General features: G+C 43.7%; 1 protein-coding gene and 1 pseudogene across 1 annotated transcript in view; both read left to right on the forward strand.

Moving 5' to 3' along the window:
• The window catches only part of LOC112831916 (putative tetratricopeptide repeat protein 41), a 69,330-nt gene that overhangs the window by 33,304 nt on the left and 8,803 nt on the right, over positions 1–27,223 (forward strand). The window contains exons 9-13 of the mRNA XM_025882378.2: positions 9,243–9,382; positions 11,505–11,676; positions 14,801–14,948; positions 15,508–15,660; positions 20,389–20,522. Of these exons, the coding sequence (XP_025738163.1) occupies positions 9,243–9,382; positions 11,505–11,676; positions 14,801–14,948; positions 15,508–15,660; positions 20,389–20,522 (747 nt within the window). The remainder of the gene's footprint in view (positions 1–9,242; positions 9,383–11,504; positions 11,677–14,800; positions 14,949–15,507; positions 15,661–20,388; positions 20,523–27,223) is intronic.
• LOC112832080 (calmodulin-like) lies at positions 6,127–6,552 on the forward strand (annotated as a pseudogene).

The following is a 27,223-nucleotide window of genomic DNA, read 5'->3' on the forward strand; positions in this document are numbered from 1 at the left end:
GGAGAATCATTTTGCTTTTAAGGGGCAGGCTTTCTTACTAGAGCAAAGGTAAATGCATTACAGTACAGGATCTTGCCTGAAGGTTGTAGTAAATGAGACAGTATCCGCTTTTCATAACTAACATATGATGTTTTGCCCTTGATACCTTTGGAAACTTCTAAATATTTTAGATAAATGGAACAAAATGGTTTATTAAAAACAATTTTATTTTATTTAAAAAATTTTTAGAGATTTTTATTTATTTGACAGAGAGAGAGAGAGAGAGAGAGAGAGAGAGAGAGGATAAGCAGGGGGAGGGGCAGAGGGAGAGGGAGAAGCAGGCTCCCTGCGGAGCAGGGAGCCCAACTCAGGGCTCAATCCCAGGATCCCAGGATCATGACCTGAGCTGAAGGCAGACACTTAACTGACAGAGCCATCCAGGAGCCCTGTTAAAAATAGCTCTACAGAAAAATTAAAAGAACAAAAGATGCAATTTTCAAGGGCCACAGAAAATATGAAATATCTAAGAATAAATAACAAGAATGTGTAGGATCTTTATTTTTATAAAACAGCTTTAGAATTATAGAAAATAAAATTCTCGTATATAGGCAGATATACCATATTCTTGGATGGGGCAACTCAAGGTTGTAAAGTTATCAGTTCTTCCACAATTGACTTATGTATATAAAACAATTCTAAATGAAATCCCAGTGTGATTAAAACATTTCTAAATTTTCAAAATGATTTTAAATTTTTGGAGAAAAAATATCGGAGAGTAAGAGTTTAAAAAATGAGAACAATTTGAGTATCAACTTATTTAAACATGTTACGAAGCTATAATAATTTAAAAAATACTACTGGGAGCAAAAATAGCTCAGTGGAATGAAATAGAAGGCTCAGCTATAGACTCAGCTATAAATATAAAAAATTAGGGGCACCTGGGTGGCTCAGTCGGTTAAGCATCTTCCTTGGGATCAGGTCATGATCCCTGAGGTCCTGGGATTGAGCCCCACGTTGGGCTCCCTGCTTGGTGGGGAATCTACATTTCCCTTGGCCCCTCCCCTGGCTCATGCTCGCTCTCTCTCTCTCCCCCTCAAATAAATAAATAAATAAATAAATAAATAAATAAATAAATAAAAAGTGATAGAAGCTTTTCAGATAAGGAGGATCATGGAATATATGGTGCTGTGATAATGGTTCATTATTTGGTAAAGTTAAGTTACCTGAACCATTACACCAGAATATATTCCAGAATAATTAGAGTTAAGAGTAAAGAAATGAAATTTTATATTAAAAAAGCTGTAAGAAAATGTCAGTGAGTCTAAGCAAGAAAGCAAAAGAGTAAATCACAAAGAAAATAATTGGTAAATCTGTCTAAACACATGAAATTACTACATGTAAAACAAAACAACACAACTCAGAAAATTAGAAACACAGTTACAAGGCCAGTGATAACTGGGAAAAATATTTCTAACATACATGGCAGGCGAAGGATTGATATTTTTAGTAAGTAAAATGCTCTTAAATAAGAAAATAACGAGCACTTCAATAAAAATAGGCAAGATCATGAGCAGGCCATCCAAAGAACATTTTCAGTTCTTGTCTGACTTTACTTCTTAGTGTCCATGTGTATTTTTGATGGTTCCCTTCTCTTCCAAACATTTTGGTCTCTTGACTTTGCTGACACACACTCCCCTGGTTCATCTTCCATCTCTCTGGCTCCTCCCTTTCTGTCTCTTTTGTCAATTCCCCTTCTTCTACCTGGCTTCTAAGCGTTTGAGTTCCTTATGGTTCTTTCCTTCTCATGTCTAATTCCACCCTAAGCACATTATGAATGTCTGTGGCTTCAGTGATTGTCCATGCACACATGATTCCCACATTTATCCTCTGAGCCAGAGATCCATACATCCAACTACCAACTTAACTGTCCACTTAGATGATGTCTCCAAAGCTGCTCAGACCCAACACCTCTAAAACTGAACTCACAACATCACCCTAAAATCAGGTTCTCTTCCAGGAACTCTCAGTTTGCCATGTTGGAGTAATCCTTGACACTTTTCTGTCCTATACGCCGCCCCCCCCAGTACATTTCATCACCGAGTCCTGACATTTTTTACTGCGTAAATGTTTCCCAGACCTGTCCCCTAGTCCACCTCCACCACCAATGTCCTTCTTTAAGCTGTCAGAGCTGCCGCACGCAGTTGTGAAGATCAGTAATACGCATTTAAGCTGCCTCCATATCTTTTTATTGCTTGGTATCTCATTTCTTTTTATTGCTGAATAATATTCCAGTGTATGAATATGCCAGTTTATCCCCTTGCTTATTGAAGGACATTTTGGTTACTTCCAGCTTTTGATGATTATGAGTAAAGCTGCTGTAAACATTTGCATGCAAGTTTTTAAATCAGTTGGGTAAATACCTAGAAGCCTGATTGTCTAAATGTGTGGTATGACTATGTTTATTTAGCTTTGTTAAGAAACTGCCAAACTGCCTTCCAAAGGGAACATTCCATTTTGCATTCCCACCAACAATGCATGAAAGTTTCTGTTGTTCTCTGTCCTCACTGGCATTTAGTATTGTTGTTGTTTTTTTTAATTTTTATATTAGCCATTCTAATAGGTTGCTGTGATATCTTCTTGTTTTAATTTGCAATTCCATAAGGACAAATAATGTTGAGTATCTTTACATATCGTATTGTTGAATTTTTAGAGTTCTCTTGGATAGATGTCCTTTATCCGATGTATATTTTATAAATATTTTCTCCCAATCTGTGGCTTGTCTTCCCATTCACTTAATGGTATCTTTCATAGAGCACAAGTTTTTAATTTTAATAAGGTCTAACTTAATCAGTATTTTCTTTCATGTGTTGTGCTTTTTGTGTTGTATTTAATAGATCATCACCAAAACACAAGGTCACATAGGTTTTTTTTCTATTTCCTTCTAAAACTTTTATAGTATTTCATTTTATATTTAGGGCTATGATCCATTTTGACTAAGTGTTTTGTAAAAGGTGTAATGTCTAGATTCATTTTTTTTGCATATGAATGTTCACTTGTTCCAGAATAATTTATCAATAAGACTTTCTCCATTGAATTGTCTTTAATACTTTGTCAAAGATTGGTTGGACATCTATGGAAGATTTTTACTGGGATTGCATTGAATCTATAGGTCAAGCATCTAAACAATGTTGAGTTTTCCAGTCCATCAACACAGAACCTCTCTCAGTTTATTTAGATATTCTTTGATATCCTTCATCAGAGTTTTGTGGTTCTCTGCATATAGATCAAGTACATATTCTGCTAGATTTGTGCCTAAGCTTCTCATTTCTGGGGTATTATAAATGGTATCATGTTTTAAATTTCCAATTCTGATTGTTCATTGCCAGTATATAGGAAAGCAATTGGCTTTTATATATATATATTTTTAAGGTATTTTTTAAAAAAATTATTTATTTGACAGAGAGATAGCAAGAGTAGGAACACAAGCAGGGGGATAGGAGAGGGAGAAAGAGGCCTCCCATCGAGCAGAGAGCCCGACGTGGGGCCCGATCCCAGGACCCTGGGATCACGACCCGAGCCGAAGGCAGATGCCCAACGACTGAGCCACCCAGGCGCCCCTGGCTTTTGTATATTAACCTTGTATCCTGTAACCTTGTTATAATTGCTTATTAGTTCTAGGAGTTTTTTGTCGATTCTTCGGGATTTTCTACATAGATAAGCCTATCATTTGTGAACAGAAACAGTTTTATTTCTTCCTTCCCAATATATGTACACCGTTTATTTCCTTTTCTTATTGCACTAGCTAGGACTCCCACTGTGATGTTGAATAGGAGTGGTGAGAGGGAACATCCTAACCTCAGCTTGTCACTGGCATCACTCTAGTGAGCCTCACCACCATCACCTCTCACCTGGCCCATCATCACAGCCTCCTAACTGGCTTTCCTACTTTCATTTTTTTCCCCAATAAAGTCTACTGTCTGCTTAGTAGCCAGAATGAGCTTTTATGAATGTAGACCGGATTATGTCACTTTCCAGATTAAGATCATTCCAGAGACTTGCTGTTTGCACTTATACTAAAATGTGAACTCCCCAGCTTAATTTACAAGCCTTTGTATAATCTGACCCCTGCATGCCTATGTAGTGTCATTTTATAAGATTCTTCCTCCTGGCCTCTAGAGGCCAGCCCCTCTGGCCTTCTTTCTGTCCTTGAAGTACATTCAGGCACCAGCTGTTCCCTTTGCCAGGAATGTTCTTCCCACTCATATTTTATAATAGTACCAGTTCTTTCTAGTTATTTAGATCTCAGCCGAAGTATCACTTTCTCAGAGTGGCCTCCCCAGTCTGCTGTTATACCTAGTCATTCTCTCTCTTGTCAACGGGTTTTAATTCTTTGCATACTTTTCACCTCTACCTGATTTTGTCTTGTTTGTTTGTTTCTTCTTCTTCTTCTTCTTTTTTTTTTTTTTTTTTTTTTGTCTATCTCTGCTCCCTGTTGCCCTCTGACCCTCCCAGCTGCTGGAATGTAAGTTCCATGAAAGAAGGACTCTGTCTCTCATGTTCATTGCTGTATTCCCAGTGCCTGCAGCAGCACCAGGCATGGTGTGGCTGCTGAATGGCCCCTTCCTATGTCTCCACCCTGATCTGGAACCAAACACCTTGCTCTCTCTGCTCTTCAGTCCCCATCTTTCAGTTCTCAAAGCACCTTGCTTTTTCCTGCCCAGAGCCTTTGCACGTGCTCTTCCTCTGTCCAGAATTCCCACACTGTCTCTCCCTCATTTTGCCTCAATACTTTCTACTCTTTTTTAAACTCTTAGCTCAATTGTCATTTCTATGGTGAAACCTTCCACAGTTCATATCACCAACTCTTCCGTGGTTCTTTTCATGTTTGAATTTATATTCATTTGTATGATTCTGTGATAATCTATCTTCCTCGCCATTCTGACAGCCCAGCTGGCAGGGTCCAGGTCTGTTTGGGCTCATCCTTTATCTCCTGCACCCAGGACAGTGCCTGGCCCACAGCAGGTACTCAAAGTGACCTGGAAGTGGTTGTTAGAGGAATGAGTTCACTAAAGAATAAATACTGGATTTCATTGGTTCTAAGAAGTAGGCTTGCCCCAAACTTAACATTTCTGAAATAGGGATGCATCTTGCAGTTGATGGCATCTTAGAGTTGATGAACATGTTTTTAATAAATATATTACTATATTCTGTTTCACTAGTAATCAAAGAAATGCAAATTAAATCAAGATGCTGTTTTTCAGATACCAGATGTGCAATGATTTTTTTGGTAGTGAATTTTAGAGACATTAAATAATGGGGGCATCTGACCGGCTCACTTGGTAGAGCACATGACTCTTGCTCTCAGGGCTGGAAGTTGGAGCCCCACGTTGGGTGTAGAGATTACTTAAAAATAAGAAAAAAGAAATCTAAAAAAATAAAATAAAAAATAAAAATAAAAATGTTGGTAAAGGTGTGGGGAAATAGGTACTTTTATATGCTACAGTAAGAGTTTATATTGGGACAGTCTTTCTGGGGAGCAATTTGGCAATATATATTCAAAGTCTTAAAAATATTAATATCCTGTGGCTTATTCAATTTAACAGTTGCTCTAAGGAAATAATCAGGGATGTTTAAAAAGATTTCTGCCAATGATTCTCACTAAATAACATTTAATAAATAAATATTAAATAAAAATTGTATGTAAATAAAAAAATTTAATATATAGTGAAAAATTGACTAAAGGTAATCTGTAAAATGGAATACAGACCAATGGTAAGTACATGTGTCCTCAATTTTTAAAGATATGGAAAAATATTCATAATACAATATATTTTTTGATAGACTATAAGCTCAATGAGGGCAGGAACCATGAATATTGTGTTTAGTATATATTCGATATCTAGCACAGTGCTGACACATAAATATTTGTTGAATATGGAAGTGAAGAAGCAGGTATTAAACATAACGTGGAGTGGTGCTGGGAGCCTGGTGGCAGGGTGCCCTTACTCGGTAGGGTGATGGCGGTGTCACGGTGCTGAGGGGACACCCCTGCCCACACAGCCCCTGTGCTGGTGCCAGCCCCACGCCCCCTCCAGCCCTGCTTCCTCTGTGCTTCCTCCCTTTGCTCACACCAGGGCTGATCAGCTGACTGAAGAATAGACTGCTGAACTCAAGGAAGCTTTCTCCTTATTTGGCAAAGATGGCAATGGCACCGTCACAACAAAGGAACTTGGAACTGTCATGAGGTCACTGGGCCAGAACCCAACAGAAGCCGAATTACGGGATATGATCAACGGGGTGGATGCTGATGGCAATGGCACCATTGACTTCCCAGAATTTCTGACTATGATGGCTAGAAAAATGAAAGCCACAGTGAAGAAGAAATTCGCAAGGCATTCCGAGTCTTTGACAAGGATGGCACCGGTTACGTCAGCACGGCGGAGCTATGTCATTCGTGATCAAGTTAGGAGAACAACAGATAAAGAAGGAGATGAAATGATCAGAGAAGCAGGTATTGATGGAGATTGACAAGTCAGCTATGAAGAATTTGTACAGATGATGACTACAGAATGAGGACCTACTTTCAACTCCTTTCCCCCCCTCTAGAAGAATCAAATTGCATCTTTTACCTCTTGCAAAAAAAAAAAAAAAAGTTCATTTAGTCATTCTGTTTCTATATAACGAAACTGAACGTCAAAAGTACCTTCTGTCCACACGCACAAAATCTGCATGTATGGGTTGGTGGTCCTGTCCCCTAAAGATCAAACTACACGTCAGTTTTATGATAGAAACACTTATACTACCTTAAGGATAAGGAAGCACTTGGTGGACTACTTGCAGTCCCATTGGCTAGTGATTAATACATTGGGCTGACCATGGCCAGTCTTTCCTGCATGTGGCTTGACAAGGGAGCCTAGTCAGGCATTTGTATTAAAAACAAAAAATGGAAAAACAAATTTAAAACCTAGTCAAATGGGTTCTAGTTCAGTTTGTTAGTATAAATTGCCATAGCCGGTTTACTGAAAACAAACATTTAAAATTTGGTTTACCTCAGGATGCTGTGCAAAAAACAGGTGAAGGAGAAACTGTCTAGACATAGCGCCCCTCCCCCCCTTAGCAGGACGGCCCTCTCATACTTCCCGGTGCCCCCACCCATGGTGGCAACGACACGCATCCTTGTGGCATGCTGCGTGTGTTGGTTTAGCGTTGTCCATGTTGTACTAGAGCAAAATGGGTGTCAGGCTGTCACCATTCACACAGATTTTTAAAAAGAAACCTTTATCAAGGGAGCATCTGTGGACTGTTGTCAAAACTTTGTGAAGCCTGACTTGGAGCCAACAGAGTAGGCTGTGGCTGTGGACTTCAGCACAACCATCGACACTGCTGTTCAAGAAATTGCAATTTATGGCCATTCCAAGTTGTAAATGCTAGTCTTTTTTTTTTTTCCTTCCCCAATATAAAAGGACCGTTAACTTAAAAAAGATAAACATAATGTAGGATGATCCCAATCTTATTTTAAAAAGATATGAATGTGGGTGCATGCAAAAGATCAGAGGTACATACAGCAATATGTGAATGCAGGATATCTTTGAATGATGCAATTATGAGTGGTTTTTATTTTTCTTTGTACTTTTCTATATTTTTCAGTTTTTCTGTAATGTACACATATTAGTTTTATCATGAGAAAAATTATTTTCTTGTCCGTTCAAACTACATGTTGGTGCTAAGGGAATGAACATGAGGAATGTGGTCAGTGGCAGGAAGGATTCATGAATGAAGTTTTGTTGGAGCACATGAGATTGTTGAATTGAGTATTAAACATAGTGAATGGATATTGTCCATTCCAACCTGAGCCCTTGACAGGAATCTGGACCCAATAATACTTGTGGAATTTGCAACTCCTCCCCCCGCCCCCTCTCCCCCAAGCAGGGCCCCATCCCTCAGCTCTTTGTCCAGACCACCCTTGGCCTGCCTGCTCTAAGCAGCTGCTTATAGTTCTTAGATTCCTTTGTTGCTTGGACTGACCCCTCAGTTCTTTTTTTTTTTTTTAGATTTTATTTATTTATTTGAGAGAGAGCAAGAGAGCATAAGCAGAGGCAGAGGCAGAGGGAGAAGCAGGCTCCCCGCTGAGCAGAGAGCCCTATGTGGGGCTCGATCCCAGGACCCCGAGATCATGACCTGAGCCGAAGGCAGACACTTAACCGACTGAGCCACCCAGGCGCCCCGACCCCTCAGTTCTTATGCCCACCTTAGGTCCCTTTGCTTGGATGGCCGCTGTGGATGAGAGTCTTGGACTCTCTTTAGAGCTGTCTCTTCCTTGGCTCTCATTTAGTTTTTGCTCTTGGACTTGAAGCACTATAGCTATGGTTCAGAGCCTCTTGGCCTCTCTCCCATGCTGGGAGATGCAACCTCATCTGCTGTGCTGGGTGTTGAGAGCCTAGAATGCTGCCTGACAGACAGTAGATGCTCAATAAATATTTATTCTGTGGACAAATGGTGATCACTGGAAAAGTTGGCCGAAAGAAAGCAGGAACGTAGTCAGTGTCTGGGTGGCCTACAGCAGGGGCAATGGAACAGATGAAGAACACTGGATGTGTTTGTGTCTAATAAAGTAGATGCAATACTTTGAAATGAAACAATGGTCAAATGTAGAAGTTCAGATGCTGGAATGTTGGGGAAAAAATTTGGAAATGATGACTTTGCAATACCATGTATTTAATTGGGTCTTCAAGTTCAAAATTTTTATATATTTTCATTTGTGTATGAGAGGGTGTAAAACACACACACACACACACACACACACACACACACACAGGCGCAGAGGCAAGGCATGTTCCTTATTTGGTTCTTTTCACATTTTGTTCCTTCTGGTAAAGCCAGTAATTCAAGATAGTTGCAACAGAGGGCAGAATTGTGTAAGTAATTTAAACACCTTTTTATTCTTACCTGAAAATCACCCCCAAATACAAATTACAGTAGTATGTGGACTGTGCTATAGAAATGCTCCTTTGACTGTCTGGTTTTTAATATTTACATAGCAAGATTATTTAAAAGCATTCGAGTTATTTTTCATGTCATTGTTTGAAATACTTGGTAATGTATGTAAGTGCTAATAAAAAGCAAAATGCTAATCCCTTGAGAGAGAAATACTGAAATGAGGATAATGTATTTATAACTCCTGTATCAAGATTAAGTGATGGGTATTCTTTGTTCCTTTCCAAATATGCTTTATTTAGGCTTATTTACCTTTCTTTCCAATCTAGTGCTGGAATGCAGGCCTTTTGAGGTTACCACCACTGACAAATGCCGATTAATGTTCTTTATTGCAAAATTTCTAAAGCTTATGGGCAAGACCAGAGAAGCAGAAGAGTTGTTCTTGAGTGTCGAGAACATGCTGGTGCAGGTAAAGTGGGAAATCACTTTAAATCCTTCAAATGCTATTCCTTTCATGTTAGATATTTTCAGATATCATTTATCTTTGTTCCTTTATAATTTCATCCACAAAGAGAGGAATTAATAATAAAATGAATACTAAATTAATTATGTTAATCAGAGAGGAAGCTGACTTTAATCCATACCCCAAACTGTAGATTAGTGCCAACAAGTAGTAGATAGATGGAGACATTTTTGAAGATATGAATACCAAGAGGTGCGATTTTTGAGGAAAAAAAGAATGTTGATCAAGCAAAAAAAGGAGGGGCTCCCGGGTGGGTCAGTTGGTTAAGTGTCTGCCTTCGGCTCGGGTCATGATCCCAGGGTCCTGGGATCCAGCCCCGCATCGGGCTCCCTGCTCCGCGGGAGGCCTGCTTCTCCCTCTCCCACTCCCCTTGCTTGTGTTCCCTCTCTTGCTGTGCCTCTCTGTCAAATAAATAAATAAAATCTTAAAAAAAAAAGCAAAAAAAGGACTAGAGGAGTGGGTTGAAATGAACTAATAAAAGACGGGTTAAGGACTTGGTTATGGTTTTATGGTTATAATTTTCACAAAAATGTTGGGGAAGGTTGATTATCTTGTCTCTATATTGATTTACTTTTTCTGAAATATTAAGTTTTGGCTTTGTTGAATACAATGAAAGTTTTACTCAATACATAACTTTGTGTGTATGAGGACATTTAACTGGCCTTTTAAAAATTTATAAATTTTTACTGATTTCAGTAGCATTTGTAGACCAAGAATAGTATAACCCAAGACAAAGCTGTTTTTATTTTAAAACAAAGACCTTCACATTTTTATAAAACACGCCCCTGCCTCCATCAACACACACCTTTATGGAAAGAATTCTATTTAAAGAGATTAATAAGACTTAACATGGCAAGTCTCCTCATGGTGGAGACATGCTTATTTACCAATTTTTGTGTCCTCCACGGCATATTACAACCTACAGGTGCCTAATAAATGGATCAGTGAATCGATTTGAATTTGCAAATACTTCATATCCTAAGAAAGCAGCAGCAGAGTAGTGAATAGAGCGTGGGATGTTTTCGGGCTGACCCAGATTTAAAGTGCTTTGGCACTCACTGCTGTGTGACCTTGGTGAGAATTTTAACCTCTCTGACTCTGTTGAGGATTCTCTTATCTGTCTCAAGGGGTTGTTAACAGAGTCCAGTAAGAAAGTATACAAAGCACTTCGCACACTGTGTGGCCCACAGTGAGATCCTAAGACCTGGTAGCTATTTTGTTATTTCTGTCTGTGGCTTATGAAGTCCCTGAGACCTAGGTTAGAAATAGTAAGACAGCTCGATTTAAGCTATCTTGGCCACTCTTTCATCTTCCAGGGAGTGGAGTCCAGTGATTCTTTGCTCTTTTATTATGCTTGTGGAATTTACCCCTGCGCTCCCCATTTTTTTTTTCCCATGAGGTCCAGACGTTCATACTGACAGGTGTCTGTCTGGAGAGTACCAGTTATTTAATTGGGTAATCACTGAGTGCCTGGTTCTAGTCATTCACTTAGTCATTCACTCATTCATCCACTCGGCTGACACTCACTGAGGGCCTTGCCTAGCTTGAGCACTGTATCGGGAGTTGGAATGGTAGCAGTGAGTGAGGCAGGCACAGTTTCTGCCCTCAGGGAGCTCCCCATCTAGCTGGAAGACATTGGCAACATGCAAAACAGTGATGAAGCAGAGCCTGTCAGATACATGGTCACGAAAGGATAAGACGGCTTCATAGGAGGTGTGCCAGAGCTTAGACATTCAAAGAAAATTTCCTTCTTCAGCGCGCTCCTCTGGGAGGCATCAATCCTATGATTCTGTTGTCAAAATATTTTTGCAACAGTGCTTTGGGACTAGCCACCATGGAGACTGCTAAAAGAATTTTCTTTAGGCTCTGAAGGAACTTCCAAAAGACAAGTCCTGAAACTATTTTGGCAATAACAACTTCTTCAAAAAAGATGCCTAACATTCTCAAGGGGAAGGAGCTTGTTATTTGTGATGAATGCATTCTGTATGTATGCCACTGTTGTAATTTCTTCAGCTTAGGTCATTTAAGACCCACCCCTCAGCAGTGGTGTCCTTTCTACTTTGTACAGAGTCAGTCCTTGACAGAGATGCTTCTCAAAGTACAGAACACTACTGGAGAACTCTACCTTGAAATAGGAATGACTCAGGAGGGCTTCCAGTATTTCCAGAAAGCCTGGTCCAACCTGGTGGAATTTTCACCCAGCAACATGAAAGACAACCAGGACTTCGTGAAGCAGAAAGGTATGGCAGAGGGGTGCAGAGGGGGTAACCCCTGTGTTTCGGAGTCGAGCTCCTGGGCTAGTCCCAGCCACCAAGAAAGGTGGGTGTGAGTTTTGTGGTGGGCACGTGAGGGGTGACCAGTACACACTCCTCGTGCGACAGCCCAGCCGGTCACATGACTCCGAAGCCTGCTGTTCTGGGTTTAAATCTCACCTCTCCACTTACTGGCTCTTTGCCTTTAGACCTATGACTCAACCTTTCTGGGTCACATTTTTATAAGGGAGGGATGAAAGGAGAACCTGTTGTGCGTCCTTGTGAGACTAGAAGTGTTCGTAGGAGACCGTGGCGCATGCAGGGTGGTGCCTGGCATGCAGTCCAGTGCTCACGGGAGCCCGCTCCTTTTAGTCTCCAGTATTTGATGCCTGAGGCTCTGTGGTACCACCGAGAGTGCAGAGACAAAGAAAGTTTACTGAATGAAGATATTAAGCATTTTTGACCCACTGATTTACAGTCAGGCTAAACTAAAGGATTCTAGACTTATGCTGTATTTAAATGGCTGTGTTAATTTGCTCCTGTTGTATAACAAGCCAGCCCAAAAGGCAGCCATTTGAACAATAGCTACTTACTATTGCCCAGAGGCCTGTGGGTTGGCTGGGGGATTCCACTGGTCCAGGGTGGGCTCGGCAGATTAAGGCTGGACTCGTGCCAGTGCCTGAGATCAGCTGGCCTACAAGGGCTTCCCTTAGCTGTCTGGTTGGTGACACAGGTGGCTGGGCCCCACGTTCCTCATCCTCCAGGAGGATGGCCAGGGCCTTTTTGCTTGGCGGCTCGCAGGATTCCAAGAGGGAGGAGCAGAAGCCTGTGCAGAAGCACAGACCTAGGATCAGACCGGGCACACACCCTCTTCTGCTGTATTCAGTTGGTCAAAATGAGTCACCGGGCTTCATTCAAAGGGAGAGCACGAGACTCCACCTCTTGATGGGAGGAGGTGCGGAGTGGCATTGCTGAGGGGAATGGGGTACAGGTTGGCATGGGGGGCTGCTGCAGTTTCTGCAATCTACTACCATGCCTATAAGATCAAAGGTCAGCTTGGGCAAGCTCTTTACCCTTGCTAGATCTCATATGTAAGTCATTTTTATAGTAATAATTCTCATTTGTTGAATGCTTATTATGTGTAAGGCACTTTATGCTCATGATCTTTTATCCTCAAATATACCTCATGTGGTATGTATTGCTACCCTCATTTTACAGATGAGGAAACTGAAGTTCAGAGAGGTAGAATAACTTAAACTACTTCAGCTCTCACAGGCAGCAGGTCTGGAGCTAGGAGTCCCAGCTAGGCTGATCAGACCCTAAAGCCTGTCTGCAGTAACTCCTCACTGTATAGAATCTCTTCTAGTGTTGACATTTATGAAGCTATGGTCCTCAATATATAGAGTGTAGCTTCTGAGGCACCCTAACGCTGACAGAGCTGGTCATAGGCATGCTGGGACCTTGGTGAGCAGAGGAAACCAGGGTGGGAAACAGGTGCTGATCTCAGGTGGGTTCTGAGACTGGCCTTCCAAAGCCGGCTGGGCAGTCTAAAGTGCAGAGCTCCGTGGAGTTGAGCAGACCTTGGCTTGGTGCAGATAAATGTGGCTCCCTGAGGAGTCCAAACCAGCAGGAGGGGTGGGGTCCTGCTGGCAAGGGATGCTTGGGGGTAGACCAGTGTCCTTAGCGGCAACTTTGATGGGAATTCCCTGTAGTTCCAGCGTTCTGAGAAGGGTCAGGCTAGGATTCAGGGCCCAAGCAAGCAGGTGAAGGGGGACGGGCTTGGATTCCAGGCTGGCCGGAGCTGACACATTCAAGAACAATTTCCTGAGCACCTGCTGTGCACCAGGGTGCTGTTCTGGATAGGACAGTCACCAACTCTGTCTTCTAAAGGAGGTGACACAACACACAATAATTGTAGGTTGGAATAAATGCAATGAAAGACACAAACAACATGCAGGTAGAGTGTAGGCAGGTGGAGGGTCCCCTTCTGAAAGGTCCACAGGCCTCTTTGGTTGAGACATATGGTCCTGGCAGAGGGAACAGCCTGTGCGGGGCCTTGAGGTGGGAGGGTCTTGGCCTGTATTGGCAATGGAAAGAGCCTCCCTGAGCAAAGGGCAGGAGGCAGCTGGGTCCAAATTGTGTAGGGCCTTGGGCCTTGGGCAAAAATTTGGATTTTATTCTCCACGAGGGGAAGCTATTACATGGAGTTAGAGTGGGCATGACATCATTTGATTTCTATTTTGAGATTACTTTTTTTGCCGGGATTGCGTGGTGGGTAAGAGGGGACATAGGGAGATCAAATTCATGGCTGTCCCATCTGATGCCCAAGTGTAAGATGTGAGGCCCTGGATGGAGGTGGGGTGGAGTGCAGTGGGCACAGGGCAGTGAATGAGATACCACCAATCATGGGAAAGTGTAATTGTAATCCTTTATACTTATAACTGAATTCCATAGCACAGGATGTTAAATCTGCTTTTCTTTCCTGCTACCAGTGCTGTTCTAACACCTTCTGGGAACATTGGTATGGCTTTTTCTCTTCCTAACAGATAACGGCTTAGGAAACATTTTTCAGCATTTTAGGAGTCTGTATTAGTGTCAGAATATACAACTCTCAATAAAGGAACAAAATGGTGGGGCCTTCGCAGCAGGTACATTCCCAAGGCGGTATGTATCTAGGGATAGCTCATTATTTATTAATTGGATTTATGGGGCTTATTCATGTGCTTCTTATTGTAAGGCTGTATCATTTTATTATTTCTTATTGCAAGACTGGCTGCCTTCGGTAGGACTTGGTCACCACAGTGATGGCTGGTTTTACCACATCCATGTTCTTACTTAATTTCTGATCTATTTATTTGCAGAACAGTCTCAGAACTCAGTTTCAATCCATTGTCTTAGCTCTTTGGCCTTGCAACTGCTGTCCACACACAATCATTGTATGAAAACCAGTCCCCATGCAATGTAGGCCAGTCATCGATTTATTAAGAAAAATCCTGGTTATTGTCGGTGATGAAGCAATGATATTAAGTGCTCTGCCTATTGACATCTTAACTCTTTTGTAGAACAAAAAACCTTAAGCATCATCTTCTTTGCCAAAATGTATTCCCTGCAGGCAGAGTGCTGAACAACCTGGCAAAGTCAGCAACTGAGAAGTACTTAAAAGAAAATCACATTTTGGAATGTGCTGCTGAAATTTCCAGCTTATTGGACAACAGCCCCCGTGATCAGGCTACCATGAAATACACTGAAGGTGTTCTGATGTAAACATGTGTTTTTTTTTTCCTGAAAAATTATTGTTTTCTGTACTAGCTTTTATTGTTAAGATCAGTGTTCTAACCCACACTTGTTAATCCATTTCCCACCTAACTGATTGGGTGAAGAAATGCGGAATGTTAGCACTTCCATCTCTGCTTCAGTGGTTCTCAACCAGGGGTGATTCTGCCCCTCAGGGGACCTTGGGCAATGTCTGGAGACATTTTCGGTTGTCGTGAATGGAGAGGTTGATATTGACATCTAGTGGGTAGAGGCCAGGACGATGCTAGACATGAGGTAGTACACAGGACAGCCCCACAACATACTACCAGCCCAGATGTCAACTGTGTTGGGGTTGAGAATAGTGCCTAGTTTCTTATAAAGATATTCACATGTCTTCTTATATATCACTTTGAAGGTCTTGAATCTCTCTCATTATAAACTGCTCTGCTGTTCTGTATTTTCCTATATACCACAAAGGATATTTATAAGAATTACTTTTGATAGCACAATGAAGTAGCCAACATTATCATGTCCAGTAAATACACACATGCCTTTTATTTTCAGGTTTGTTGCTGGAAACACTTCTCTTGCAAAAATGAGATTTCAAGAATGCTTAACTATCAGGAGAAGTTTATTTGGCGAGAAAAACATCCTAGTTGGAGAAATTATGGAATTTTTAGCAGATTTACTATTTTTTCTACCAGGAGATAGTGAAAGGCAAGTTTTTTAAAAAAAAGATTTAAAAAAATTACTTATTTGAGAAGGAGAGAGAAGGCAAGCATGAGTGGGGTGCAGAGGGGCAGAGGGAGAGAGAGAGAGTCTTGAGCACAACCCTGAGATCTTGACCTGAGCCAAATCCAAGAGTCAGATGCTCAACTGACAGAGCCACGCAGGCACTCCAAGGCAAATTTTTATAAAATATTTCAAATAGTGTGTCTTCTTCCCCTCCCCCAAAACGCCAGGGGCAGGGAGATCTGGGGTTGAGCCATCAGGGGTGTCTCACTTCTTTGGTTGTAGCCTTGTTCAGAAACCTGAGGGGCTCACCATGCCTGAGAGTTGTGTCCCTGTCTATTTGTCAGGACACTGACTGTATTGTATTTGAAAGGAGCTCTTAGCCCACAAACTGTGTAGAGGTTTTGGCAGTAGGAAAAGTACAAAGGAATATGAGGTTGTGTTTCTCTGCATCACTCCCAGGCCTCGGGAGGAAGATGGACAACTGACCCTTGAACCACACAGGTTTGCACTGCATGGGCCCACTTATATATGGCCTTGTTTCCATAAATACACACAGGACTATACATGCATTTTTATCTTCCATATGATTTCCTTCATAACATTATCTTTTCCCAGCTTCCTTTATTGTAAGAGTACAGTATATAACCCAGAGCCTACGGATCTCTGCTAATCGACTGCGTAGGTTATCAGTAATCCTTTCAGTCAACAGTAGGTTTTAGTAGTTAAGTTTTGGGGGAGTCAAAAGACACTGCATTTTCAACTGCACAGGGATCGGTGCCCCAACGCCCACATTGTTCAAAGGTCAGCTGTGTTCACTTCCTGAGACTTCCTGAGCAGGTCTCAGCTCCATTGTCTGCGGGGCCACATCCATTGGTCTGTCTCCTGCAACCCCAGGCCAGCGCCTACAGTGTCTCAGACTTTCTCTGCTTTCCTGCTAACTCTTCTCTCCCCAGCCAGGAAGTCAGAGGCTCTCCTCAGCTCCCTGCCAACCAAGGCATTGTTAAAGCTGTTAAAGAAAAAATTATTCATAATGATGTATGCAGGCCGGGGCCAAGGACCCAGAGGGGGTTCTTGCGGGACCAGCCAAGAGGGTCCTTGGCTTCAGGCAGGATGGAAATCAACTGTGAGCCAGCAGGAGGTGTAGAGAGTGAGAGGTGTGTCTGTTTGTGGGGGGGAGATACAGAAGGAATGTCCAGGAGACTCGGAAAGGAAAGATCATGAGTCTTGTTTCTGCTTGGGGTCTGGGGGTTTTTACTGAGAGTGGTGGTCTGGTGTACATGTCCCCTTAGGCATCCAGGAACCAGTTAGAACCAAGACGAGGGCCCAGGTGTTATTCCTTGGAGCCAGGGGGCCTTGGCATCAAGATGTTTGGTACTGGTGGTCTGGAGTATGCATATAATGGCTTCATTGTCATTTCTCACCTGGTCCTTTCTTAGATGTTATCTGTTCTATAGAAATCATTAATTCCTTGTCCCTTACAAGGACATATGCTATTTGCATTATGAGGCATATATAGAGTGGGTTGGGGGTGCAGGTCCTAGCAAGAGTAGAAGCCAGAAAAAAGCAAAGGAAAAGCAACGTTTTCTCTCATGGGGTCCCTTCACTTTCTCTGTCTCAATAACACTTGTTAAAGAAAGGTAAGGTGGACTTCACTCAGGTCCTGCAGCAGGGTTTTGCAGAGGGGAAGAGAGATTGGACCCAATCCTAAATACAAAGAGAAGTTGGGCAGAGGGGTGTCGGTAGATGGAAATTACCAAGAGGAAGCGTTGTGGGGAGGGGATTCTGGCTCAGTGGACCTAACAGGATTCTTGCTGAAGGCAGGCCAGGGGGATCAGACCTCACCTGATATGATGGGGGAAGGAGGAACCCAGTCTGATATTGAGGGTGATCAGACATCAGGGGTGGGGGAGTCTCCTTAAACTAACTTGGCAGGAGTCTTGCTAAAATTGGACAATGCTCAGATGAACGCAGAAGTCTAAAAGTTGAGGCCTACTTGAGAAAGAGTGAGAAGGGCCTGAGCAGAGTTTGGTCAAGGAGAGATTCTTTGTCGGTTTCTGTATTTAAGAGAGGGTTGTAGGTATTATCCTGTGGATGCCGTCAGTGTTAGCATCTGCAGGGTCCAACCACTTCTCTTGATAGGTTGGTAGAGAGAAGGGTCTTTGTAAGGCCAGAGAGACAGATGTACCACCCCCTTCCTTTGGCTCCAGCTCATACCCTTTCCTAGCCGAGTCAGCCGACCGGAAGGCTGGGGACGCTCTAGGTTAAATTATGAAGTTGTGAAGTTTTGTTTTAGTAGTTTCTGTCCTTCTGCTCTCTGTTTCCTGTCTTGCTTTTCATTTTTGGCTTTCCACTTGCCCTCTTACCTCTTCCCAGGAAGGTAACCTCTTCCTGCATGCGTTTGCTCCCAGGAGAAATGTGATGTTGCTAATTTCTAACATTTAAGTACAAATCCATATTTAGCCTTTCTATGAGTATTTACCTATAAAAAAGTAGCCCAAATAAGGGAGTGTGTAAGGGTAAAATTACAGGTACTGTATAGTAGTGGGGACATGCTGGGCTCTGGGATCTGAGTGCCTGGGTTCAAATTGGTAACAGCGAGAACTTAACATCTTGGTGTCTCATTAATTTCTTCATTGGTAGAATGAAACTGGGGATAGTATCTTGCTCACAGGATGGTTGTGAGGACTAAGGGTTCCCATATGTAAAGTGCTTAGCAGAATGTCTGACACATACCAGAAGAGTTCATTCACCAAATTGAGTTCTTAGTATCACTATGTTGCTCCCCACCAGATAATTTTTTAGACACTGGATACCAGATAAGCCTCCTTCTGTTCCTCTTAAGACCAGCATGGTGAACAGAGACAGGACTCCTCTTTACAGAAGCAAAAAGCGTGACAGTAGAGCCATTGCCTCGTGAAAGAAAAAATCTAAACATGTAGCATACTGTCTGAGTCATCTTGGCTGCCCGGGCTGCCCCACCGCAAATCTAGAGCTGGTGGGGTGTGAATTACAGATGCTTAGTATTGCTCGTCCATTCCATAGGGATGGCCTGTGTGGCAGATGAGCTGAGCCCTCACTGGCAACGGTCAACCTTCTGAAACAACGGAAGGCCTTTCTCCTTGTTGAAGGTTGCCCTTAGGTGACCACATCTTTTTTAACATTAGTTAAGACCAGGAGATGTTTTGCTGTGCAGCTTGACTCACCTCTCACACAGGTGTAGACCCTTTGTCCTGGTGGCCAGGGGCCCTTGTGACAGCTCTCACGCACCTCAGAAATGATCCGTGGGATCTGAGGGCCTTGTGGCTTGGGGATGGGGAGGGCTGGATAAATGAGGTCAAATTAAAAAAAAAAAAAACAGGACAGAGAGGAATGAATAAATGATTAAGAGAAACAGTAGTATGTTCTCAGTAAAATAAATGCCATCTACTCTTTCTTGACTTTGTATCCATTCATCAGCCACCTCTTCAAGGTCAACTTTCTTCCTCCCTTCCCACTTATTGTCATTTAACTTCTACCTCTACCCAGCTCCATTTTGTCTACTCCAGCGAAAGTCATCAGGAACATGTTAAATGTGCCCCTTTGTACTTTTTGATCTTGTTGGGCTTCTCCTGCTGAAGTCCCGAAACAACCCTCTCCTGGTTCCTGAGATACTCTGCCTCCTGACTCTCTTTTCTGATGATCCCTGCTCAGATTCTTTTGTGGGTTTCCCCTCTCTCCCTCCCTCCCTCTCCGACTCCTGTCCAAATGGTGGTGCTGTCTTGGGTTCAGTTCATGGATGCTGTGCTTGGACGCTGGTCTCAGTCTTAGCACCTCAGCCTCACCTGTGCCTGGGGCTTCAGCCATGAGGTGCTGGCTGTTGTCTTCATGTCCTTCTCAGGCCTCCATCATCTATTGGATGTCTCCCCTTGAGTATTCCAAAGTGTTTGGGCATTTCCGAGTCCACGTTCTCAAGACCAAACACATCTACCCCCTCTTCCTGATGAAATGCATTTTCTCCCGTTTCACCTAGTGCGGACGCCATGGTGTCATCTTAATTGTATTTATGATCAGTCACTATGCTAAAGACATTACATGCATTTTTCTCATTGAATCCTCCAAACAATTTGCTATTCTCATTTTGAATGCGAGAAAGCTGAGGTTCAGGAGATTAGAATGCTTGCCCAGCTTTTAGGTGGTAGAGCCAGGATCGGCACCCAGCAAGTCTGATTGCAGGGCATCTGTGCCTCACTAACGCCTACCAAGCCTGCCTGACTTGAGAGCGCAGGCTCCTAACCATGTCGCTCTACTGCGAGCACGGCGATAACCCAGTGACCCCAGCACTGGGCCCACAGCGTTCAGTGTGGTGCCCAGCCTTGGCAGGTCTGTCTCATCCGGGCCCACGGCATCGGCTCAGACCCTCCTGCTTCCCGTGGACTAACTGGCCTCAGTGTCCCCTCCACACTACCAGCCAGGTGAATTTTCGGATCACATCATTCTCCTAATGAAAACTCCTCACTGTTAAAGTCCAAAACCCTTAGGTTCGCAGGCAGTGCCCTTCATGAGCGGCTGGTCCTTTGTTTCACTCTTTAGCCTCTGCTCCAACCTTGAGAAGTTCTCTGAGGGCAAGGATCAGTCTTACTCATCCTTGAGCCCCAAGCCCCGAGTGTTTGTTGAATGAATGAATGCAGTGCTTCTTGAATGCAAAACTTTAATTAAATTTCTCTTTTCCAGATTCCAAAAGAAGCAAGCAATTGAGTATTATAAACAAGTGATACAAATAAAGGAGAATGCGGGGACTTTCGCCAACTCCTCACTCGTCAGGAAGCAGCTGAGCATTAGCCTCAGTGACACCTTGTGTAAATTAGGTAATTGCTGATGTGTTTCTGTTAGAAGCAGGTGACTTTTCCCTTTGACCTGCATACTTTGCTTATTTTTAAAATGTCTTTATTTTCTAAGCAGGCAACTCCTGTTCCACAGACTTTCAACTTTTTAAGCTACTTGTTTACCTTCTCTTATTAGGAATGTGTCTTAGTCTGCTTGGGTTGTTAGAACAGAATGCCATAGACAGGCAGGCCTGAACAGCAGAGATGTATTGCTCAAAGTTCTGGAGGCCGGGAAGTCTAAGATCAAGGCGCCAGTAGACTCGGTGTCTGGGGAGAGCCTGTGTCCTGGTCCACAGACAGCTCCTTTCTCCCTGTGTCCTCACATGGTGGAAGGAAGGGCACCTCTTTTATGAGGGCACTAATCCCATTCACGAGGGGTTCACCTGCATGACCTGATCACCTCCCAAGGGCCTCATCTCCAAATACCGTCGTTTGGGGGTTAGGACTTCAACATAAGAATTTTGGGAGGGGGGACACAAACAGTCCATAACAGAAAGAGATCTTCTTTTCTTTTTTCAAGATTTTATTTATTTATTTGAGAGAGAGACAGAGCACAACAGGGGGAGCGGCAGGCAGAGGGAGAAGCAGACTCCCCGCTGAATAAGGAACCTGATGGGCCTCCATCCCAGGACCCTGGCATCATGACCTGAGCCGAAGGCAGATGCCTAACCGACCGAGCCACCCAGGGGCCCCAGGAAGAGATCTTCTGGAAGTCTTTCCATCCCATCTCTCACTCTTTTGTTGGCAGGGCATGATGCCCAACCACAGCCCTCTCCTGTCAGGGTAGGTTTCCTTCTTCCTTCTGATTCTGTTTAAGTCACTCTTTCTATAGGAATAGCCTGTTCACGCTTATTCCCATGACACTAAAATAACAGGTGACTGAAAATCACAAATGGGCCCACCTTTGATTTTACATATCGGATGTAAGACTCAGTGCCTCAGACCTGGCTCAGAGATTTGAAGGCACTTTCTGATTTAAGATAAAAATTAAAAACTTAAATGAAATGAAAGTTAAAAATTGAAAAAAAAATTGGTCTTAAACCTAAGAGGGCCGGGGTTGGGTACCTTCACTCCTCTTGCTACTTGTTGTTTCTATTATTTCTGTTTTGCTTCTCTTCACTGGACAAGTTCCCATCCTTTCTTTGAGTTTCTTCCACCAGAATGTTATTATTGCCTGTGGTTTGTAGTAAAGGCTGTTTCTTCCTCACTGGCACTACCGTTACTGAACCTAAAGTCAGTTTCGTGTGTCTGATGCCCAGTTAGCCAATCTAAGCCACCTGGTTAGAAGAGAGAAAGCTTTTTTATCAGAAGGGCAGCCCGATGGGAAGGCAAGGCATCCGTCTCGAACCTGCCTTGTCTTTGTTGAGCCTACGGACAGTTTATGTGGGGCGAATAAGGTATGCGGGGGTTAGGGTGGGAACTGGATGGGCCTCGAAACTTCATGAGGAGAGGCTCAAAACAGAGATACTGTGCTATGGGGACATCTGGACTCCATCCAGTGGTCTCAGAGCGTTACTTGTTGGCTTTGGGTCTGTAAAACAAGGGTTATCAGGTAGCCTCCCTCCTTGGTTCCTGTAGCAAGCGCTGGGAAAAAGAAAACGGGGCAAGGTTAATGATTCTTGCGAGGCTGTAGAGGAATGTGCTTACGTGCAGCCCACGAGGTTACGGTGGAGGAAGGGCCTAGTGACAGTTCACCTAGATAAAGAAACTTATGCCCTGGTGAGGTGGAATTTATCTCCATTTGAAGGGCCATCCTCCAGGCTGACTGTTGACGAGCTCCCCAGAGGCCTCGTGAGAGAGGGGTCCTCCTTGCCAGACTCGGCTCCAGCCAGGGACCAGAGTGGCCAGGCCCTGTCCTTCCCTGCCTCACTACTTATTTGGCCCAGGACCCTGTTAGCTTGCTCTGCAGATAGGGGCCACATGATGAGTTCTGTCCTTTGCCTGGGGTGTTGCTGCCAAACCTGGGAATCTAGGAGATTGGAGAGTTGGATTGGGGGCTGCAGATAATGCTGGGACAGCAGGCTGGAGTCTGGCCACAGCTGGAGGGAGGGAGGGGGTGGGGGTGATCAGGTCTGCGAGTCCCCGGGGCAGGGGCGGGGGTTGTCTCCAGTGAGCGAGTTCCCAGTGTGCCAGGTAAAGACCTCTCAGCCCGTGGGCAGCTTTATTTCTTCCAGTGGATTAGACCAGAAACCTCAAGTGCCATGACTAGAAAAATTTCGGAATACTGTCAGGGATCATGAAATCTCATTGCCACAGGGCATGGCCAACTTCCATCTAAACAGGTTTTCAGCCCCGTGTGATTTTATCTCTCAGGACAGAAGTCTGGAGAAACCTTGATTGTCATGATAAGGGGAGGGGAGAGGGGGTGGGCGTTGGGGGGGGGCAGGGAGCACTACTGGCATTTAGTGGGTGGAGGCCTGGGATGCTGCTCAACACCCTACAGTGCTCAAGACAGCCCCTCCGCCAACAGCAAAAAATTATCCAGGTCCGTGTCAAAGTGCCAAGACTGAGAAACCCTGAGTTAATCAACCATTTTCCCCAGGGTGCATGTTTGTTGTCCGTTTTACAATAAAACACGATTGCTTTCAGCCTAGTCATTTGCTAAGGAGGAAGAAGGCTTAAATACTTGCTATCTGCAGGGAAAGATTATTTTCAGTCCATAGATTTAGGAGCACGTGTGTGTGTGTGTGTGTGTGTGTGTGTGTGTGTGTGTGTGTGTGTGTACAGTGTTTTTTCAGTAAGGGTTTCCAGGCTGCGTGCATGAAGGATTTTGTTTACAACCAGAAAATACAGTTGCAAATCTATGCAAAAGGAACTATACACCTAATTTGGTTGCTTTGTTTTAATAGTTTGTTGCCAGTTGTGGTTTCTATTCTATGATGTAAGTATAATATATTCGTTTGCTCTCAGATAAGAAGTTGATTAGCATGTGCATCACCCTTACACATGGGAGCGCTCGGCAATGAGTAACTCCAGGGGGTGGTTAGGACTTGGGGTCTATGTACCTAACTTAGCAGGGGAAAGGGAAGTGGAGGAAAGATAAGGGCATTTAAGGGAAAAGCAAATTACTTTTTGGAAAGATAAATGAACGCTTAGGAGAATAAATGATGTGTAGTTTGTAACAGTGTGTGTCTAGGTGTGGTGCTAGCTTCTTGTGTCCCAGGAGAGAAGATGTGAGTTGCCCTGGGGAAGGAATTTATAATGCTTGAGTCCTTTTGGGGGACTCTGCTTTTAGGCACATACAGGATTTTAAGAACTCAAATGCCTTCAGCTCAAAATATTATGTCATCAGGAATGCGGCATGCTTTGGGGTAGCATATCCGGATCCCCTTTGCCTACCTTTAATGGAGAATGTTTATCTGAATGGAATGTGCTCGAGTGGACTCCATAAAACAAGAAGTAATCCATAGCCACCCATACTCCCGACTCCTCATCGTTCGCCATTGTAAACCAAGTCTTAGCCCTGTAGTAAAAGTGTTAGCAAACGTCGGTCATCAGAGCACTCCTTTGACACTATGTAATTTTGCACTGAGGAAGAAAAGAACCATTGTATACTGACGATTAGCAGTTATTTATTCAGTACACATTTATTTTAATCGCTTTATAAATTGTAATGCATGGTGGAATTGTAAGGATGTTTTGTCTTACCCGACTAGTTTGTAGATCTGGGGTGGTTTGGGAGAATTATGCACCCTCTAAAGATAAACAAGCTTCCTACTGCCCCCCAGCCCCCAGCCCCCTGGGAGCACTCAGCATGAAGCTGCCCACGTGGATGCTAACACAAGTCATTGCTTGCATCTGCCCTTGTGACTTTGGATTGGAGGCTCATGTATGAAACTACTGTTTGTTCCCTTTGTCTCCAGCTTGTCTCCCTTGTGGGGCCAGTTCCTCGGGTGCTCTGCAGTGGGCTGCCTATCACTTTGAAGTTGTCCCTTAGGTCCTTCAACATAAATTTTATGAATGCCATGTGGCCTGTATTTCAATTCAGATCATCCTACACATACCTTCTAAATTTGGGAACAGTCTGTCTTGATCTTATCTGGATGCAGTAACAGACAAACAGGTGGAAACAAGGTTCCCTGTGCTTGAAGGACTGTCCTAAGTATACCTGGGATATGAAAACAAAAGACAACTTTCGCCTTTCACTAACTGCTTACTTTGTTGGGAGGTAAAACAAGCCTATAATAAAAGATGTAACGTGTGAAAGGTTTAGAACATGGCCTGGGTGGAGGAGACTGAACTGGGTTTGAGTTCTCGCGTGGCTGTATGACAGGGATGGGATCTCAGCAAATCACAGCTTCTCTGGCTCATGTCCGTCTCTGACTTTATAAAATAAGGGTGTTGAGTTCTTTGAGGCCCTCTGCAGAGTTAATAGGCCACATCTAAATGTAAAGGAAGACAGTGATCAGTAGCAGGAGGTTTTTCAGGGAAAACCTCTTGGGAGGAACCCTTAAGAAAGTGGAGGGTGTGAACTGGCAGAGAAGGGGGCACTTCTAGGCAGAAGACTTGCATGAACAAAGATAGGAATAAAGAAATGGAGAGGACAAATTGGAGGCTGTCATGAGGGGCTGTGAGAAAGGGTGGGACACGAGGTGAAGAAGCAGGAGAGCAGGCAGTGTTGGGAGGAGGTGGTGGTGTGCTGGTCTGAAGGCAGTCCTGCATGTGGGCAAGTGGAGATTTAAGTCTGAAGAAGGCTGGGGGGCCCGTGATCCTCTCGTGGGCTTATTCTCTTTGGGAGATTGTTTTGGAAATTATTTACAATTAGTTAGAGCTTCTTAAGGCTGTCTGAAATGTCTCCCAGTTCAGAGTGAAGCAAATTTCCTGTCCCTTGTTGGGGAGCAAGAATTCCTGTCCCCTCAAAGGCCCTCATAGATGGACTAAGAATCAAGTCGACATGAGACAGAATAACAGGAGAAAATCAGATTTAATAGCGCACATGTGGGCAATCCACACAGACATAGAAATTCCAAAGACAGGGAAAATGAGGTATATATGTCATCCTGAACTGAGGAGAACTGGGACTTCAGCGGAAAGGAACACAATTCATGGGGACAATAAAGAGCAGATGTTTGGTTATTGGGTGTTTGCCCTGCTGTACCCATGGGTCACTCAGATAAAACTTGTCTCTGCTAACAACCTTATTCTGGGTAGACCCCAGTTTATTTATTTGAGAGAGAGTCAGTGAGTGAGAGAGAGAGAGAACACAAGCAGAGGGGGCAGCGGAGGGAGAGGGAGAAGCAGGCTGTCCACTGAGCAGGGAGCCAGATGTGGGGCTCGATCCCAGGACCCTGGGATCATGACCTGAGCCAAAGACAGATGCTTAACTGACTGAGCCACCCAAGTGCCCCAAGACCCTGGTTTAGATTCTTCTGTGTAGTTGAGGGAAGGGCAGAAGTTTTCTCTGGAGACTGCATGGTCTTTTACTTTTTAGGGAAGTAAGCACTGATTATTAAGGGTATTTTATTTTATTTTAAAAGATTTGTTTATTTATTTGGGGGGATGGGGGGAGGGACAGAGGGAGAGAGAGAACCTTTAAGCAGACTTCCCGCTGAGCGGGGAGCCAGACACGGGGCTCAGTCTCACGACCCTGAGATTACAACCTGAGCTGAAACCAAGAACGGGCTGCTTAACCAACTGAGCCACCCAGGTGCCCCAGGCATGTTTTAAATGTTAATTACTTGTGTTATCATTCATTCACATAACAAGTATTTACTGTACCTTAAAGCAGTAAAAACAGATTTTATTTAGGACTGTTGCAATAGGGGAAAATAGACCTCAGTACAGAAGTGGGCTCAACTCTGAATACAGCATGGGCAAGTGGGAATATATAGCCAAGGAGCAGGGAGGGGGTCAGTGGATAGAAAATTACTGAGAGGAAACATCAGGGGTAAGAAAATCTGGTGCATTGAACCTAACAGGGTTCTGGCTGAAGGCACACCTGGGATGTGATGGGGAATGAGGAACCTGATGTCCAGGGTGATCGGACATTGAGGATGGCTAAACTGACTTTGCAGGATTCTTGCTAAAACTGGACAATGCAGAGATGAACATGGAAGCCCAAAGTGAGACCTGGTTGAAAAAGAGCTTGGAAGAGCCTGAGTAGAGTTTGGCCAATCGGAGAATCTTAGGAGACAGTCTGTTTTAGTTCCTGGGGATATAGCACTGAGCAGGACGGAGAGAGCCCAGTACTGCTATTACTGAGCTCACACTGAGGCCGACGGCTCTCGATACAGGATCTAGATCTAGGCAACTAGATACAGCACCGTGTAGCCATGTAGTCCTACAGAGATGATGGTTAGACAGCTGGGTACATGAGAGCCTAACTAGAACGTGGAAAATGCTCTCATGGCAAAATACAACCACTAATGGGACCTTGATCTGTTGGAGGGAGGGGATACATTGGGGATGCTTCTCTGAAAGTGATGCTGATACTGAATCTGAAGGATGAGAAATCGCTTGCTAAGTAAAGAGGGGTAGAGTGGGGAGAGTCATCCAGGCAGTGGAGAACTTGCAAAGCTGGAAGGAGCTAAAAAGGCCAATGTGGCTAGAATGCAGAGACCAATGATAGGGAGAGGGTGCCCAAGGAGGATGTCAGAGAGGTGCTGGGCCAATCACAGGCCCTGAGGCCTGGTCAAGGATTTGGGGTGTCACCATAAGAGCAGTTGGAAGCCAGTGGGAGGTTT

The sequence above is a fragment of the Callorhinus ursinus genome, unplaced genomic scaffold (genome assembly GCF_003265705.2).
Source record: "Callorhinus ursinus isolate GAN/ISIS: 27379988/994484 unplaced genomic scaffold, GSC_fseal_2.0 scaffold14, whole genome shotgun sequence".
NCBI lineage: Eukaryota > Metazoa > Chordata > Mammalia > Carnivora > Otariidae > Callorhinus > Callorhinus ursinus.